The sequence below is a fragment of the Tenrec ecaudatus genome, chromosome 2 (genome assembly GCF_050624435.1).
Source record: "Tenrec ecaudatus isolate mTenEca1 chromosome 2, mTenEca1.hap1, whole genome shotgun sequence".
Classification (NCBI taxonomy): domain Eukaryota; kingdom Metazoa; phylum Chordata; class Mammalia; order Afrosoricida; family Tenrecidae; genus Tenrec; species Tenrec ecaudatus.
Window position 1 is genome coordinate 251,958,978 of NC_134531.1, and position 18,297 is coordinate 251,977,274.

Consider the following 18,297-nt stretch of genomic DNA (forward strand, 5'->3'; position numbering starts at 1 on the left):
ACTTTCTGCCGGGAGAGGCGGCATCATCCCACACCGCTTTCTTACTATCATCCCCCTTCCTAAGGTTTTCTAAGCCAACTTATTTAAAAATGAATTGATCCTATATACATAAACATATGCACATGGATGTATATATACATGTGTACATTTAATGCGGGGTGTCATGTTTCTCTTCATGGTACTTCTCTGAGATTGGTCTGCCAAATAAAGTACCCTAGGAAAACTTGAAGGCCTTTAAACGTACATTTGCAATCACGATGTTATCTGCAAAATGCGTAAACTTGTGGCTATCCACTTTCCAGGCCGTCCTCCAAGACCTTCCCAGCCTCCACCTCCCTGGAACAGCAATGACCTCAAAAATGCCACCACGCCTCCGGAAATAGCCAAAGGTGTGCCTACTTTACATGTGAGAACATGATCTCTCAAGTTTATCCGACTTGAGATGCTGGACAGGGAAGACTAAAGGGTTTTCCAAAAAACCTCTCTTTTTCCCTCAAGGTCGTGCCCCCAAATATACTCAACCACTGCAACCTCGAAGTGGCAATGCATTCCCTGCGCTGACAGACCAAACAACTGCCACTCCTGATATCAAAAACACCACTGTAACTCCCAATGTAACCAAAGGTATGCCAGCCCCCAATGCATGCCATGTCAGCTATGTTTCTTGCGGGCCCGTGGTTTCTACTCTGTTGACTGTCGTTGTTAGTTGTTGCTGTGAACTCAGTTCCGACCCACCTCGTCCCTATGAGACAGAGTAGAAAGAACTGCCCATGGGGTTTCCAAGGCTGTCAGTCTTTATAGAAGCAGACTGCCTCATTTTCTCCACGGAGCAGCCAGTGGGTTCACATCACCAGCCTTTTCATTAGCTCCTATTTCATTTTGTTCACTGCAGTGGAAGACTCGCCACCTCATCTGTGGCCTAGTTCCTGTTCCACCTAATGTCAGAGATGCCTAAGGTTATTGATTCTCTGCTTACTCCCCTCAGTCCTCTTCCTCCTCAGTTTCATGGTGGTCCTAGTGTGCATGGTCAGGAAGTTAGCCGCAGTCATTGCTGTTGCCCTGTCCCATGGCTGTTAGTGATCAATGTAGGAGGCAAGGCTGAGGCAAGACCCTCGTGGCTCTTTTGACCCCAGCAGACTGCTTTCTGTTCCTGGTCCCAGCTTCCTTGTCTGCGGAGGGAGGTGCAAGAAAGACATGGCTTCCCAGGTCCTAACAGCTCTAAATTGTGTTGGGTTCTGACATGTTCATGCACATCACAGACACATATTTGCAGTCAGTTTTCTGTGCTTCGATGTTGAGTGCTAAGGTTGAGTGTTGGGCTGCCAATGACAAGGTCAGCAGTTCAAACCCACCAGCCACTCTTAAGAGAAAGATGAGGTTGTCTGCTCTGGTAAAGATTTATAGCCTCAAGAAATCTTAGAGACCATCTCTACTTTATAGAGTGCCATGAGTTGGAAGCAAGTTTTTGTCAGTGGGTTCTGTGTTTTAAACCCTTACAAAGTTAGCCCTGGCCTTTGACTCTGCCTCTGTTATGTCTGGGGTGGAAAGATGAATCCTTCCAGGGCAAACTAGTTCAAAATCCTGTGTTAATCTTCTCCTACCTGTAAGTGTCTGGCTACCAATTGCTATGTCATTTTCTATTGCTGGATTGTGCCCTGGTGGCGCTGTCAGGTAATCATTAGCCCACTAACCTCAAGTTTGCAGGTTCAAACCCAGCGGCCACTCCTCAGGGGAAAGATAAGACATTTTGCTCCTGTAAAGGTTTACGGTTTCAGAAACCCTGTATTGGTTCACTAGGATTGCAGTGGGATTTAGATTGGGTTTGTGAATGTTTATTTGTGCCCTCTCAATTTGGGGCATTTGAATTTCTAATGGTTTTTCATTACTTAGATGCATGCTAAGAACATCTTTAAAGATACAGTTTTGTGTGTCTTTTTAATTTTTTCCCAAGAATAAATCTTAGCTATGGGATTGGGAAATAATAGATCTTTATACTTACTGCTCCAAAATGTCAAACAAGATTTAGTCTCAGTTAATATTCCCATTGCCCTCATTTAGTTTTGCTGCCTTTACAAAAGAGAAATGTATTTTCTGACAGTTTAGGGGTCAGCGGGCTAATTCAGGATGCTGGTTTTTGGGGGAAGGTCCGTCCTCCTCTCTCTAGCTTCGTTTCTTAGATCCTCAGTAACAGGTCAGGCGCCTTCCCGCCCTCTGCTGGTCGCTTCCTTGCTTAATTGGCTCTTCACCCATCATTCCCCAAAATGTTTTGTCGCATCTTAGGTGAAAATTTAGACAATTCACGCAGCAAGTTGTCGCTCTTAACATTTAATAAGCAAAAACTATATCTTATCCTTGCTTTACTTTGTATTTTTTGGATTACTAGTGAGGCTGGTGAGTTTTTTTTTTTAGAGGCTGGTGAGTTTAATGGCCATTTATACTTTCTAATATATTGTTGCTTCATCTACTTTGCTGATTTTTATTTTTACCTTATAAAGCTTTCCAGAATATTAATTCTGTTTCCTCCTTTATCACATATACAGAGAAAAATGTATCTCCCAGCTTATGAATGATATATTTAAAATACATTGTATCCTGTGAATGATGAGAAGTGAGGGTGTCTTGTGTTTGTCCTCATGATTTTTACCTTTGGTGTTAATGGACTTTTTTTCCCCCGCAACCCCCCCTCCCCCATCTCTAATTTCAGATGTAGCCCTGGCAGCTGTTCTTGTCCCTGTACTGGTCATGGTGCTCACCACGCTCATTCTCATTTTAGTGTGTGCGTGGCACTGGAGAAACAGGTAGGTGCAGAACTCGTTCTCCTAATTGCTCGACGGGGTATGTTCAGAAGCTACCAAATAGAAAAGGAATGAAGCCAGTGAGCTAACCTTCCCTCTTCCGAGATGGAAAGTTCAAGAAATCACACAAATGAAAGTGACGTACATTTTCCACTTTGCCCCTCTCGAAAACAAGTCCATGCCATTGGAGAACCGACTGTGGTGTGCTTCATTGTGCCCCGTTGTTTGCTCTGCACCAGTAGATACAGATACTTAGTCACAGCAACTTTTGGCACCGAACAGGGCTCAGTTTTTTTTTTTTTTTTTTGCTCAGTTTTGTTGGCTGAAAGAAGACACAATGCTATCTGTCTGTCACCAAAGTGTTCTTCCTTTCACAGGCTAGATGGACTCCCAATAAAGAACTGAGACATAGTATGATGAGCTCTGAACGAAAGAGACAAAGATCTAAGAGCCAGGGAGTTATCTAAAATCTTTTCGTCAGAAGAAGATCCAGGTTGATTTGAGGTTCTACCCCATGCACTTGGATGAGTGGGAGTGTTATGAATGGAGATTACAGAGGACAGATGGGTGTGCTGGGGAAAGGGGATGACTTCATTTGTTCAGCCCCTCAACCAATATTTGCGCATCTATCCCAGCTGTAATAATTGGCTCAAACACACCCACAATTGTGAGCACATCACAGGACCAAGGGACTTTTTGTTTGCTTGCTTGTTCTCGTTTCCGGGTAGAGGCTGGTAGTTATGAGTTCGAGCCAGCTCAGTGCTGTGCCTTGAGCTGGGGCATCTGTTGTTGACCCTCAAAGTTTACAGGGAGGATACAAAGCAGAACACTGCGCTGTGGGACCCACCACGGAATCCACGCCATGGTCGGCGCAGGGGGGCCTTGTCTAGCTTCGTGGTGCTGAGACGGGCCCTGGCAGCTGAGCAAAGACGCAAAGAGCGGAAAGAAGGGGAAATGCTTTAGGGAAGCCCCATAGAGGGAAGTGCAGTAAGGCCAATTTTGAGTGAAATCAAATCACTAATTTTTAGGCTTGATTCAATTTGCTGTACGTGTTTTTACTCATTTAAAACTCAGATCACTAACTAGCAAAGTGTAGGCCCGGGTTTCATATGCCAGAAACATAGGAAAACACATGACAAAGATTCCACAAGGCCACCCATCATCACAAAGTGCAATGTTTAAATCCCAATATGTGAAAGAAGAAAACAAACAGAAAAATATTAAAATCTAGATCAAGAACAAAATGTTTCAGAGGGAGATCAGTGGACATTTTTTTAAAATTCATTTTTGGGGGGGCTCATACAGCTCATCACAATCCATCCATCCATCTATTGTGTCAAACACATTTGTAGATTTGTTGTTGCCATTGTAATTCTCAAAATATTTTCTTTCTACTTGGGCCTTTGGTATCAGCTCCTCATTTTTTCCACTCACTTCCCACCCTCCTCTCTCACAAACCCTTGATAATTTATAAATAACTATTATTTTGTCATCTCTTACACTGTCTGACATCTTCCTTCACCACTTTTCTGTTGTTCATCCCCCAGGGAGGAAGTTATATGTAGATCCTTGTAACCGGTTCCCCCTTTCCAACCCCCCCTCCCATTATCGCCACTCACACCACTGGTCCTAAAGGGATCATGCGCCCTGGATTCCCTGTGTTTCCAGTTCCTAGCTGTACCAGTGTATATCCTCTGGTCTAGCCAGATTTGTAAGGTAGAATTGGGATCATGATAGTGGGGGGAGAGGGGGGAAACATGTAGGAACTAGAAGAAAGTTGTGTGTTTCATCATTGCTACATCGCACCCTAACTGGCTCATTTCCTCTCTGAGACCCTTCTGTTAATGGCATATCCAGTGGCCTACAAATGGGCTTTGGGTCTCTACTCCGCACTCCAACCCTCATTTTTCTGATGATGCCTGATACCTGATCCCTTCGACAACTTGTGATCACACAGGCTGGTGTGCTTCTTCCATGTGGGCTTTGTTGCTTCTGAGCTAGATGGCCATTTGTTGGCCTTCAAGCCTTTAAGACCCCAGACTCTATATCTTTTGATAGCCAGGCACCATCAGCTTTCATCACATTTGCTTATGCACCCGCTTTATGTTAGCGATTGTGTTGGGAAGGTGAGCATCATAGAATGCCAATTTAATAGAAGTATTCTTGCATTGAGGGAGTACTTGAGTGGAGGCCCAATGTCCTTCTGCTAACTTAATACTATACCTGTAAATATATGCACATAGAACTATTTCCCCATCCTCATATATAAATATATTTACATATGTACATATCTTTATTTAGACCTCTATAAATGTCCTTTGCCTCCTATCTCTTTCCTCCTCTTGTCCCATTTTCATGTTCAGTCTTCATTTGGGTTTCAATAATACCTCTTTGTTACATTACCCTTGATCACACCCTACCAGGCCTCCTACATTCTCCTCACCACCAATTTGGATCACTTGTCCCCTTGTTCCTGGGTTTGTTAACACCACTACCTTTCCCCCCACCTACCCCCTCCCATGTCCCCCAGAACTGTCTGTCCCGTTGTTTTCTCCTCCAGATTGTTCATCCAGCCTTTCTTATTTAGACAGACCTGCGGAGATAATAATATGCACAAAACAAGACAGCAAAGCCCAGCAACAATATACAACAAAACAACAACAAGACAACGACAAAGAAAAACCCAAAACAAAACACAAGAAATAAAAGCTTATAGTTAGTCCAAGGACTGTTTGTTAGTATTTAGGAACATTTTCCAGTCCAGTCTGTTGGGGCACCACGCCCTGGGCCCAAAGTCCATTTTCGGCATTCCCTAGGGACCTTGCTGCTCCGTTCCCTTCCTGTTCTGTTGCATCCCATTAGTGTTTTGCCTCGGTGTGGCGGGATCAGATCGGGTGCAGTTCCCACACTGTGTCTCCAGTGTTGTCCCCTGTAGGTCTATGGGTCAGTGAGGGACGTTGTGTCTCATAATGGGGCTGGCCATGTGCGCTTCTGGTGGGCCAGGATGTGTTCCACTCTCTCCTCCTTCCCCTTTATCTGTTCCCATGTGCTCCGATCAGATATGTCCCTCTCCCAGAGCTGCAGATTCAGTGCTGTCCTCAGAGATCAGTTCTGAGGGGAGGAGCAGGTGTCCACGTATTTCGTATTGGGGCTGGCTGATAGGTTGTGTTCTCTAAGCCACTCTGCTAGCCTCAGTCTTTTCATGCCTGAGTTTAGTCCATTGATATTCAGGGTTATTATCTCCATCTGTGTACTCTGTGATGTCATCTTATACCTTTTGTGTTGCGTGTTTTCCTACCTCCCTTCCTTATCAGTGTGTTGTGCATGTGTGTGTTTCATTCTTCACTTCTTTCCATCCTTAAACCATTGCTATCTTGGGGTCTGTTTTCTCTTTGTTGCCCTCTGCGTGGAGTTGTTCTATGTGGCGGTCTCCTATTTGTGCTTGGTGAGCATTGTTCTTCTGCCCATACTGGATCTTTTTTAGGGCTGGGTTTCTTCTGACGTATGCTTTGTGTTTTTTCTTGTCTCGGAAGACTCTTACTTCTCCATCTATCTTGATAGATAATTTGGCTGAATAGAGTATTATTGGGTTTGTGTTATTTTCCTTTAATTTTTGGAATATGTTACTCCACTCTCCTTCATCGTGTCCACTGATAGGTCTGAGCATATTCTTATTGGGGAACCTTTACATGTGACTGCTTGTTTTTCCTTAGCTGCTCTTGACATTCTCCTTTTCCTCAGAGTTGGATAGTTTAACTGTTATGTGCCTTGGTGACTTCTTGGGATTCTGTCTAGCTGGTGTTCTTTCAGCCTCCTGAATGGTTACCTGGTTTTCATTCATTAAGCGTGGGAAATTTTCCTCCAAGAATTCTCTCACTATTTTTGCAGATGACTGTTTTGTGTACCTTCTTCTAATTGTTCTGATGTTCCTCTTAATAGCATTAGATATATCTCTTAGGTTCTCTTCAGCTTCTCTGATCATCTTATTAGATTTTTGCTCTTGTTTGCTAAAGTCTGCTTGACTGTCTTCCAAGTCACTGGTGCAGTTCTCTGCTTTCTCCAATCCATTCTCGACGTCCGTGTGTCTGCTATTGGTTTCTGTTATCTCATCCTTAAGCTCTTGTATTTCCCTTTGATGTATGGTCTTCATCTCCTCTATTGGTTCATCCTGTATTGTTTCCTTCATATCCTGTATGACACCAAGCAGCATTCTGAAAATTTCTTTTAGTGGCAAATGAATGTCGCTTCACAACATTTGCTGCCATTGCATTTTGTTTCTCCTGTTTTATCGTTGAGGTCTTTGGGGCTGATTGCTGTTTGGGTTGCGTAATTTTAGAGGAGCCAGGTGCCATTTTCCAGCTAGTCAAAGAGTACTGTCTCTCTGGGAGATTCATAGGAATACTTCTGTGAAATGCTTGCAGCTAATTTCACTATAGAATTGGCTACCTCTTTACCCTCCTGTGGCTTCACTCCTTCCCTAGTCAACCAGTATTTTGTTATTTGGAGGGCAAGTTGATTCTCTCAGGGGACCCTGGTTGGGTTGTTGTGGACCCACGAGGATGGTGCTCTACTGGGTGGTGATCTCACAAGAAGCCACGATGATGTGGCACATGGTAGCTTGGGGTGCCGCAGAGGGTGTTCAGGGTTGCCCGCTACAACGGGAGTGCCATGGAAAGCTGATGGGTTGCCTGTTTTGGTGTAGAGCAACGCGAATGGTGGGTGGGATTGCCCTGATTAGGTAGATTGCTGCAGCAGTGTGGAACTTTGGCGTGTGTTGACTGAGCTGCCGTCAGCCATGTGAGACACTGTGGCAGGCTGGAGGAAGTTCCCTCAGTCACGTGGGACCACAGAAGAGAGATAGGAGCTCCCCCCAGCCATGCAGGCAGGATGTCCCCTGAAGAAGGTGGGCAGGATTTTCCCAGCCACATGTTAAGCACTGCGGAGGGCTGGTGGGTGCAATTTCCCTGGGAAGAAGGTGGGCAGGCTATCCCCTGGTGGAAGGTGGGTGGGCTTTCCCAGCCTCGGGTTCCTGCTGCAGAGGGTGGAGCTCTTCCAGCTGGGTGGAGGGCAGGTGCAAATGCCCTAGGCTAAGGGAAGTGGTCTGGAGGTCAGCTGTGGCTTGTGATTTAAAAAAGAAGAGAAAAAGAAAAAAAAATGAAGCCCACTGAGACTGTGGGGGGACAGAGAAGAGAGGGAAACAAAAGTAACAATATAGCTGATCTCTGATCGTGAGTCTGGAGGGGTTTAATCCCTGCCCCAAGGTGGTAGAAAGCTGTGGCTTTGTTGAGATTAAGCCCTTGGCCCAGCTCCAAGTGGTCCCGGCTCGGCTGAGACAGTGGTGGGCCTAAGGTCAAACCCTGGCCAGCCTCCACTGTGGTAAGCCAAAAGCCCCCAGCCCCTCAAAACCTAGTATATCTGTGCCTTCTTATCTTTATGATGCTCCTCCTGTGATCCGGCAGTGTGAAATTTCCCTCTTAGTAACTCTCCTGCACTGATTTCTGCAGAGTCCCTCTGGTATGTCTTACTCAGTCACCATCTCCCCAGAAGTCCCCAGGGGACGATATTTTAACCATTCGAGTCAGATTTGCCATTTTAATCTACTATAGTTGCCTCCAATGTTCTCTGGTTATTCCCAATCCTCACTATGGTTACAGGGAAGTCACCGAAGACTTATTCCGTGTGTAGATCCTGCAATTGTGTTTTGGGCTTCGGCTGCCAGCCATATCCTTCTGCACACCAGACTCTCACAAGTTTAACTCTGATACTATTCCCTTTTTCAGATTTGGATCATATCATTTACAATCTTTGGATCTTAGGTGTTGGTGTGCTTCTTCCACATAGACTTAGTTGATGTCTTGCTTAGATGGCTGCTCGTTTGGAAACAAGCCTTTAAGACCCAGACACTGTTGTAACTGACAGCCAGGCACCCTCTAGTTTCTTCACCACGCATTGCTGTACCACCCATGTCTTCTGTGTTTCCTTCATGAGGACGAGAATTGAGCAAAGCTACGTCATAAGAACGAATTGTTCTTAGATTGGAGCTAGGATTAAGTGCAAGCCCAATGTCTATTCCTGCAGCTCTTTTTTTCTCTGTCTCTGGCTCACCTTAGAGACATCCTTATTAGTGTATGATAGAGAATGCTATCGATCCTTTCCCAGGAGCTTAAGGATTTTCTGTTTGTAGTCTCTTATTAGCCCCTGCTACTAATTTTTAAAACCCTTTTGAAAAACTACTTATTGCCATATACTTGGATTATTCACTTGTACAAAATAAATTTTCACATGACTGGGTGCTATTTGCACTGATACTATTCACTGACAGTGTCAGACCCAGGTCTGCCAGAATCTTACACATCACAATACATGGAAGTAGTAAGCACATTTTAGTCTTCCTGAGGACAGTGCACTGCACACATCACAGAGCCATTCAAAGCAAACCTGTTGCTGTCGAGACAGTCCCGACACCTGGTCACTCGATAGGACAGGGGAGGACTTGCCCGGGCACTCTCCTAGCCTGTGTCTTTTCAGGAGGAAATCTCCACAGAGCCATTCCACTGTTGGGTTTGAACTGCTGGCCTCTCCCAGTCAGCAGTTGGGTGCTTAACCATTGCACCACCAGGGAAAGGAGAGTATAGGGGATTGGCATAGGGGAGTCTTCCTGGTTTCCTACATAGCTCTCATCGCTCCAGAGGCTCTGCTGTGCCTCTTAGGCCTAAAGAATCCTGTTTTCCCCTCCCTCCCCATTTTTTCAGTTACTGTTAGTCTGCGGGAGGCCAAGTGGCATAGTGGGTTACCTGCTGGGCTGGTAATTGCAAAGTCAGCAGTTTGAATCTCCTTGCTGTTCCCCAGGAGTGAGATGAGACTTTCTGCTCCCTGAAGGTTTTCATTCCCAGAAACCACAGGTGTTGCTCTGCCCTGCCCACAGGGTGACTGAGTCAAAATGAACTCTTACGACATTGAGGTTGGGGTCCCCCTGCCCCTTAGTGATAACATGACTAGGGAGTTAGTTTGTACAGTTCCAGTAGAGAAACCAGAGGGAAATGTTTGGTGAGCGTTTTGCAGATTACTTGATTTGTCTGACTTGTGAATGAAATCTAACAGACTGAGCACAATTTCCCCTAGGTTGCCCATAGCAACTCTGGTGTGAGTTTTTAGTTTGATTCAGACGCCTGCGTTTCCAGACCTTGCCTCTTTTCATTCCATTACCCCTTTTTTCTCAAGAGAGAGTTGTTTAATATTTATCAAGAGCGCAGGGTTAATGAACGGCAGCAGTGGCGACTTGGGAGACAGATGACCTAGAGGCGTCTCCTGGGTAATTCCAGCTACTAGTGGGTGGTCGCGCCAGTTTCTTCTCACTTGGAGTCATGCTCCATCAACAGATGAAGAGCCCGAACGCTTTACTCATATCCACCGTGAGGAGCTCTGGTGGGGCCTTTGGGTAGCCTTGGACTGCAAACTGCAAGGTCAGTCAGTGCTTCCAGCCTCCTAGCATTGAGGACTCCAAGGACAAAGCTCAGAAGGGTGAGGAAAGGAGGAGGACCGGCAGCAGGAAACGCAGGGGTGCATGGCCGTACGTGGAGGGAATTGCGGTGAAGGCGATAAAGCAGGATGTGTCTGAATTGCAGAACGTAAAACTGCTGTTCGGCCCTAACTACAGTCAGTTCACAATGAAAAGTTTTTGAAAAAACTTGTGCTCTCAAATTTATGATGTCTAGGTAGACTAGAGAAACAAATCCAGGGGGACTCGTGTATAAGAAGGAGCTTTATATAAAGGAGCAATTGTGTTTTGAGAAAACATCCCAGTCCTTTCCAGATCAAGTCCCTAAGTCTTATTTTAGCCCATATGTCCGATACTAGTCTATAAATTCCTCATCAGACTCACACAGCACATCCAATGGTACAGAATGTAGGAAGATCACAGGCTGGTGGGTGGAAAGTCTTGTGGATCCAGTGTCGGAAGCATCTCAGCGCTGGCATGGGCCTCCACATGGCTCCTCAAGCTCCAGGGCTCTGGCTCCATCGGCTCATCAGCAGAAAGAAGAAGCAGAGCGAGAGTGTGTGTCCTGCCTCCAATGAGGAGGACAGGAGTTCCCAGAACACTGGAGAAGGGCATGCCCACACAGAGGCCTCATTGGCTATGATCTGATTGACAGGCTAGACTCCACCCCTTCACTCAAGTTGACAGTTTATGTAACCGCCACATAGGGTTTTGGCAACGAATATGCACCACATTCTATGGAGACCACAAGAAGGAAAAAATTTGTGGTGGGAGAAAGAATGGCCAGAATGCTCCTTAGAAGGGAAGATGGCACGATTTCGTCTCATGTACACTGGACGTGTTGCCAGGAGAGACTCGTCTCTGGCAAAGGACGGAAGGCTTGGTGAAGCAGACGGCCGGCCCTCAGTGGGACACACTGGTATGGTGGCTGCCGCTTTGGGCTGAAGCACAGCAACAGATGTGGGGACGGGATGGGCCAGGGCAGTGTTTCGTTCCGTCACTTGAGTTATCGCCTACCAACCTGGGTAAATTACCCTGTGGAAGTGTGTACTCTTGATGAATTATTAACTCTGGTGTTTATTCGGTCGTTTCTGAGATTTCTCACCAGTGAATTCCCTCTCATTCTGTTTGCTAACTTTTTTTTTTTCTTTCCTCTCCCTGTATTTTTCCAGAAAGAAGCAAACTGAGGGCACCTATGACTTGTCTTACTGGGACCGAGCAGGTAACCATGCATTCTTTTCATGGCTTTCACTGCAAGACACACGTGTGTCCTCCTCCCCTTCGGGGGCTTTCGAGCAGCAGGTCATCTTTGAGTCCCTTAGAACGTCCCACATGGTCAGACACATGGCATTCCTCCTGTGCTCTCAGCCATTGTACCGCCTGCCAAAGCTCTGCTGGTTAATAAGTGACTAATCAGAAAGCAGCTCTTGCTCAGTGCAAGTGCTTTTGCTGCTGGAAAGCTTGTGTCTCAGAAGGACCTGGGTTCGCTGGAAATGAAAACCACACAATAAACACCTGGCTGTGCGCCCGGCAGCCCAGCCTTTGCCACTCTGCTGCAGCCGTTCATTGGGTAGAAGGCGGGAGTGGGGAGACTCGTGAGGTCCACCATCTCTGCTGTGAAGTACTGTCATCTGACTTGCTGCTCTATGAGACAGATGGCAGCTGCCCCTGCCCAGCTTCTCCTGGAACCCCCACTGGGCTCAAAGAGAATTCTTGGCTGCCACAGTGTGGACCAGGCCAGTGGTGGGGGTGGGTCATGGGTCTGCTGGTGCCTAGGGTGGACTTTGGAATGTGATTTTCTAGAAACTGCCCCTGCAACACACCAGTATATGTGGCAGCACTGTTAATAGCAGGGTTTGCTTCTGCCTTTCTTTTCCCCCCCTCCTTTAAATTTTATTGATGTTTTTGTTGAGAATATGCATGGCAAAATATACCCCAGTGGAACAGTGTCTACACCAGCTGTTCTCCGGAGGGAGATGGGGCTTTTTACTCCCATAAAACATGAGTCTCTGTCCTGTGGCGTCACTCAACACTGGCATTGACTTGAAGACAGAGAGTGGGGTTGGGTTGGGCATTGCGCAAATCAGCGATGCTAATGACTCCGCAGGCGTACAGCCAGGCTTACCCACCTTCCCAGGGTGGGATGTGCCTGATTGAACATAAACCGACACATTGTTCCTGATGGCTCGCAGTGACCCTCTGGGGCGGAGTGGAACTACCTACCCCTGTGGGTTTCCAAGGCTGTGAATCTTTACAAGAGCAGACGGCCTCTTCTTGCTCCTGTGCAGAGAGGCCCGTGGGTTTGCACGGCTGTCCTTTGGATGACAGGTCTGCCACATACTGCTCTGCACTGGATATCCGGTATCAAAGCAGAAAACGATCTTGAACATAAGGCTACTTGGTTGTCACTCGGAGAAATGGCTTAAATGCAACAGGATTTCTCCCTGGATGATGCTCAAAGGCTTTTGTTTAATGGCCCTTCCCTTGCCACCCCGACACAGGCTGGTGGAAAGGAATGAAGCAGTTTCTCCCTGCCAAGTCAGTGGACCATGAGGAAACCCCGGTTCGCTACAGCAGCAGTGAAGTGAATCACTTGAGTCCCAGGGAGGTCACCACGGTGCTGCAGGCAGACTCTGCAGGTAACCCCGGGACTGCCTCGGGCACACGGCGAAGGAGGCTGCGCTGGCTCTCTCAGGGTCTGGAGCTTGCGGTAGCTTCATATTTTTCATGTGTAAGAGATGAGCTCATTTTCAAAGGTAGAACCACTTTTTAAAAAGAGACCCTCAAAAGGGTCATTTCTGGGCTCTGGGCATTCATGTCTGACAACTGCAGGTTTTGCTTGTTCACTCAGTTCCTTGTTGTCTCGGTTTTATTGGAAGGCATTAGGAGGACAGCAAGGAGAGACATACCATAGGTGTTTCTGTAGGTAGTCCTTTATTCGAAGAATCACCTGATACCTGAAAGCAGTAATGCTTGAAATGATTTCTCTCAGCTGAATAGTCTGAAGGTGGAATATTTACTGTCCAGTCAAACACTTGTGTACAGATCTGAAGACCCTTGAGATACTCTTTATTCACAATTTGCACAACCGAGGCTTTCTGGCACCTACTGGGTAACCTGAGTTTTGAAACGGATTCTTGCAGTCAGGAAATCCTCAGTGCCTGTATTGGTCGCAACAGAAATACCACTAAGCCAGTGTTTGGTTTGGCCGTAAGCTAGCAGCTACCGCCCTAAAACGTGTCATGTTCTGTGACCTCCCTAGAGTACGCGCAGCCACTCGTGGGAGGAATTGTTGGCGCCCTTCATCAGAGGTCAACCTTTAAGCCAGAAGAAGGAAAAGAGACTGGCTATGCCGACCTGGATCCTTATAACTCGCCGGTGCAAGAGGTTTACCATGCCTATGCCGAACCACTCCCCATCACCGGGCCCGAGTATGCGACCCCCATCGTCATGGACATGTCGGCGCACCCCGCAGCCTCCGTGGGCCTGCCCTCCACGTCAACGTTCAAGGCCACAGGGAACCAGCCTCCCCCTTTAGTTGGAACTTACAACCCCCTTCTCTCCAGGACGGACAGCTGCTCCTCCTCCAGGGCCCAGTATGACACCCCGAAGGGGGGGAGGCCAGGTCTGAGCGCCCCAGATGACTTGGTGTACCAGGTGCCACACAGCACGCCGGAAGCGTCCGGAGCAGGGAGGGAGGGTGAAGGCGATGTTCTTAAGGAAATCCTTTGAAGGTGATGCTGCTGCTCACAAAGCACCGTTTTAAAGCACACGGCCTGTCTGCAGGAGCGGTAGTCATACACGTGGAATGTATTGCGTTCTCGGTCACTGAAATGGTTGAGGAAAATGTGATAACCAAGGTACAGGAAACTACTAATCTTGCCATCTTGCTTTGAAGGTAAAACTGTGGCACCGTCACTGCTTGCCCGTTCAGTTCCGAACATCTTGTTTGTTACTACTGTAAAACACTATTTTTAATACAGGCAGAGCTCTCTAATGCACTTGGAAGACATGAAGAATCACTGAGAGAAAGTATTTATTAGCAGGCCTTGCAGGTACGTTATGAACTCGAGCTGGCTCACAGCCTGTGTGGCAATCATGCGTGGTACTGTTCTTGAACTGCCTCGTGGCGTGAAACTACTCTCTTTGGGAACAGGTGGGTACTATCACAGATCTCCCCTTTTTCTATTCCTAGATTGCTTTCCAGATTTATTTTTTTAAGGAATTATTATTTGTGATATTGTCATTGTTATTGTTGGCAGTCGTGTACGTGGTTCTTCATGTTTCACTGGGAACCTCTCGATTGCACTGAGCAGGGTGGCCATTTTCTCACTTCTCGGCACTCTATACAACTTTAACACTTCACGGTACGTGACCTGGTCTCATCCCTGCTCATTCTGACGGGGCACTTGGTGGCCAGAACCATTCATGTGCTTATCAAATACTTGTTTTGAGTTTGTTCGCTGGTTGACGCTTGCTTTATCAACTTCATCAACCTCGTGAATTCAGGTCCTCCACTGGGGGAGGAGGGGGGTGGGGTCGGGTATTTGGACCTCTCCAGCGGCTCCATGGAAGGGAGATCTGGTGGTCGTCTGCAGTGAAGAGTACATCCTACGAGAGTCGAATGGGGCAGCTCTGCTCGGCCCAGCAGGGGCACTCTGAGTCAGAATGCGCCCCACAGCAATGATTTTGGGTAATACCTTAATACAGGAATGAATTTAATGTAGAAAACCATGACAGAGGATTCTCTCTCTCTCTCTCTCTCTCTCTCTCTCCCTCCCTCCCTCCCTCTCTCATATAGGCACACACACACACACATTGGGTATTTTTTTGTAATAGGCTTTTCTCTGAGACAGTCTGACAATTTACAGTGAATTTAGTGACGAGTGTAAACAAGACCCAATCATGAATCTCAAAAGGCAAGGCAAGATCATTTGTTCACAAATAACAAGTTTTCTTGAATTAAATGCCAGTCTTCCCTCTTTGGTTTTATATAGAAAGCTTTCTCTGAGTCTCAAAGTAATTTAGTTCGTTTTAAAACTTCTAATTAGTAGAATAAGGTTATTTTTCTTTGCAGATTTCTGCAATAAGCTGTTATATGAACTCTAAACTCAACGCACATTCTTTAGTCTGAGTCTTTTCTCATTCTGTGTAGTTCGCGGCGCAAGGCAGCCTTTTTCTCTTCTGGTCACACATGGGACACACATAAGTTGAAGTATCCCCACTGAAAAGCTGGCAGCCAATGGGAGGAGTCAAGGCTTGTATGTGACACCCTGAAGCAGTTTCTCTGTCACTATTCGTGAGCTGCCCCTGCACTAGTTTGAGGTCTCGGAGCGCTGAGGTCCTTTGTGAGCGATAGTGTGGAAAAGGAGCCCCCGTTGGTGCAATAGTTAAGCGTTCAGCCGCTATCCAAAAAGTTGTAGTTCGAAGCTCCCCAGTGGCTCTGTGGGAGAAAGGCCCGACCAGTGGCTTCCATGAAGATTACAGCATAGCACACCCAAAATGCCAGTTCTGTCACATGGGATCGTTGTGGGTCAGAACATGACTTGGCTGCACCCAGCACCATACTGCAAAACACGCCTTTAAAAGCCTTGAGACCGTCAAGACGACGCCAGTAGACTATGAAATGGCAATACCTAAATTCGACGCCCTTCCGTAGCCCCTTCGTTTGCCAACTTGGTGTTAAAAGCACCTGCCCGTCAGCTTCAAGTCACCTCTGCTGGCCTGTGTCTCCTGCTGTTGGCAGGACTCACAGACTTAGAATAAGGACGAATAGTGTTTGTGTATTTGTTTGCACAAGCAGCTCAGTCTTCGAGCCTTTGCTTCTACAGTACGAGTAGACCTGTTCATTTCTGGGGCCTCCTGGCCCCTTTGCTCTAAATTTTAATGTTTTGGTGTTGTTTTTTTTCGCTTTTTCATTTGCTTTTGCTTTTCCAGACACACTTTGAGGCCCAATTTTACTCCAGAAGAAGCAAGACTATTTAGTCTCAAAACACGTGGAACCCAAAGCACAGACGTTGAACTTGTTTACACATCGACGACTCTGTGAAGCACAGGGGCCAGTGCACGTGTCCCTTTTCAGGGGAGGAGAGCTTTTTGCTTTTTGGTCATGCACTCTACAGAGTATGAATCTCCTCCAACCCCCATCTGTGTGGAGCTTTCCCAGAGATGCTTCACGGCTCCATTTTCCCAAAGATGCTGGCTGCTATTGTGTGATTGTGTTCACCTGATTGTTTTTATTGTTGGGTTTGGGGGTTGGCGCCCTTCCTCTGGACCTTTTGTTTTCTGTGGAGAGTGGCAAGTGTTTTCTTTAAATGATGCATACTTTTAAGACGGTTTGGATCGCCGCTGTGCTGCCCTTGAACTCCCAGTGATTTTTACAAAGTGTCTAGTTTTAACTACTTCTCTATATTTTACTTTCCAGAGGACAAGCTGAGCCTGATTCAAAGGGTTTTTCTGGTTTTTTGTACTTTTATAACATTTGTTTTCATATTAGAAGTTTTTTGCTTCTTGGTTTAAAGCTAAGTTTATACATGTTATATATACAGCTTTAGAGACAATCAAGTAACAATTGAAAATGTGAAAGTAAGCATTTTGGACAAAAATCCCCTTGAATTTCCATTCATTGCTTGAAACATTTGAAAGACTTAAGTCACTGGTGTATCGGATTCAGACCCCTCCCTCCACGCCTCCCTGCTCCATTCATACACTTGTAGAAATAGAACCAGACGGTGACAGGAGAGGTGTGGCCATTACAGGTTTCATAAAATGAACACTGAGTTCGCTGTGACTTAATCTTATAAACCAGCACCATCGTGAGAATCGATTCATATATTATTAAAGGCTGTACAGCTAAAGTGATTCTCTTGTATGCACAGGGTCTAGTCTCGCCTACAGTTTATTTAAGTTCACATTTCACTGTTTGCACTTTGCATTTAGCAGTGGGTTTATTCACTGGTGACAATGGTTTGAGTAGAGAATTTACACGGGAGTTGGCCTGAGGATACGGTGCATGTGCTTACTGTCTCCCCTGCCCCGTGGGGGCTCGCATCATGTAAGTGCAGCCACGCTCCTGGCAAAGGGATTCCACATTGTAACCCGGGAGCCAGTCCTATCAGATCAGTACGCCGCGAAAGAACCGGCCGGTTGAGGGCCATGGACCCTCGAAACCGCAAGCTCTGCTACGAATGAAATACCCTTTCAGCTCTGCCTTCCGGGTATGAGCTTGAAGTCCCTCAGCTGTAAGGTGAAGGCGAGTGGTTAGGACAGTAACCCTTGGGTCTCCTCAGGCACCAAGTCACATTTGCTCATGACTTTTTCTTTTCTTTCCTTTTTTCCCTTGGGCACTGAGAAAGGTGGAAACAAACATCCGGTGAAATATGTATTGGAAATGGAATGGCTTGCGTGTCAGTGATGTCCCCCTCCAGAATGTATTTTTCTTACCTCGGCATGTACTGTAGTCACTCATCAGTATTTGTATATGTTGCTAGAATCTAGATTGTATAAATAGTGAGGGTTTGAATGTGTTCCGTGTGTTTTATTGTATATATGTTTCTTGCTCAAATTACTTGGCTTAAATAAAACAACCTTGAGGTTTGTAGCCTTTTCGCTTAGTACATGGACCCCCTGATTCCGCCTCAATTTTAACATCACACAAAGAAATTTTACAGTTAACAGTGCAGTTGCTTACAGCAACATATGAAAACATCGCCGAGAGTTTTCCACGTGGACCGGTGGTTCTTTTTCTGTGCTCAGCAGCAGCCTTCTGGAAGCCCGAGTGCTGCTTGAAGGCTGGTGGACTGTGTAGCCAGCGTGAGGAGTGTGCAGGTGAGGCTTGGAGGGAACAAGCCATCACCGCAGGCCCCCACGTGGATTCTACTCTGGGACCTGCCCGTCCAACTTCACATTCATTGTGACAATCCGGGGCACGGGGCGGGGGTATGCTGGGGTAAACAACATAGCCCGCAAAGGCTCCTGAATGCGTAGCTAGCCGGTGAGAGCAGC

General features: G+C 46.5%; 1 protein-coding gene across 1 annotated transcript in view; it reads left to right on the forward strand.

Annotated features, from left to right (window-relative positions):
- The window catches only part of DCBLD2 (discoidin, CUB and LCCL domain containing 2), an 84,001-nt gene extending 66,103 nt beyond the window's left edge, over nt 1–17,898 (forward strand). Inside the window, exons 11-16 of the mRNA XM_075542425.1 lie at nt 303–389; nt 499–624; nt 2,705–2,798; nt 11,466–11,515; nt 12,795–12,932; nt 13,556–17,898. Of these exons, the coding sequence (XP_075398540.1) occupies nt 303–389; nt 499–624; nt 2,705–2,798; nt 11,466–11,515; nt 12,795–12,932; nt 13,556–14,025 (965 nt within the window). The 3' untranslated portion in view covers nt 14,026–17,898. The remainder of the gene's footprint in view (nt 1–302; nt 390–498; nt 625–2,704; nt 2,799–11,465; nt 11,516–12,794; nt 12,933–13,555) is intronic.
- Nucleotides 17,899–18,297: the final 399 nt, after the last annotated feature.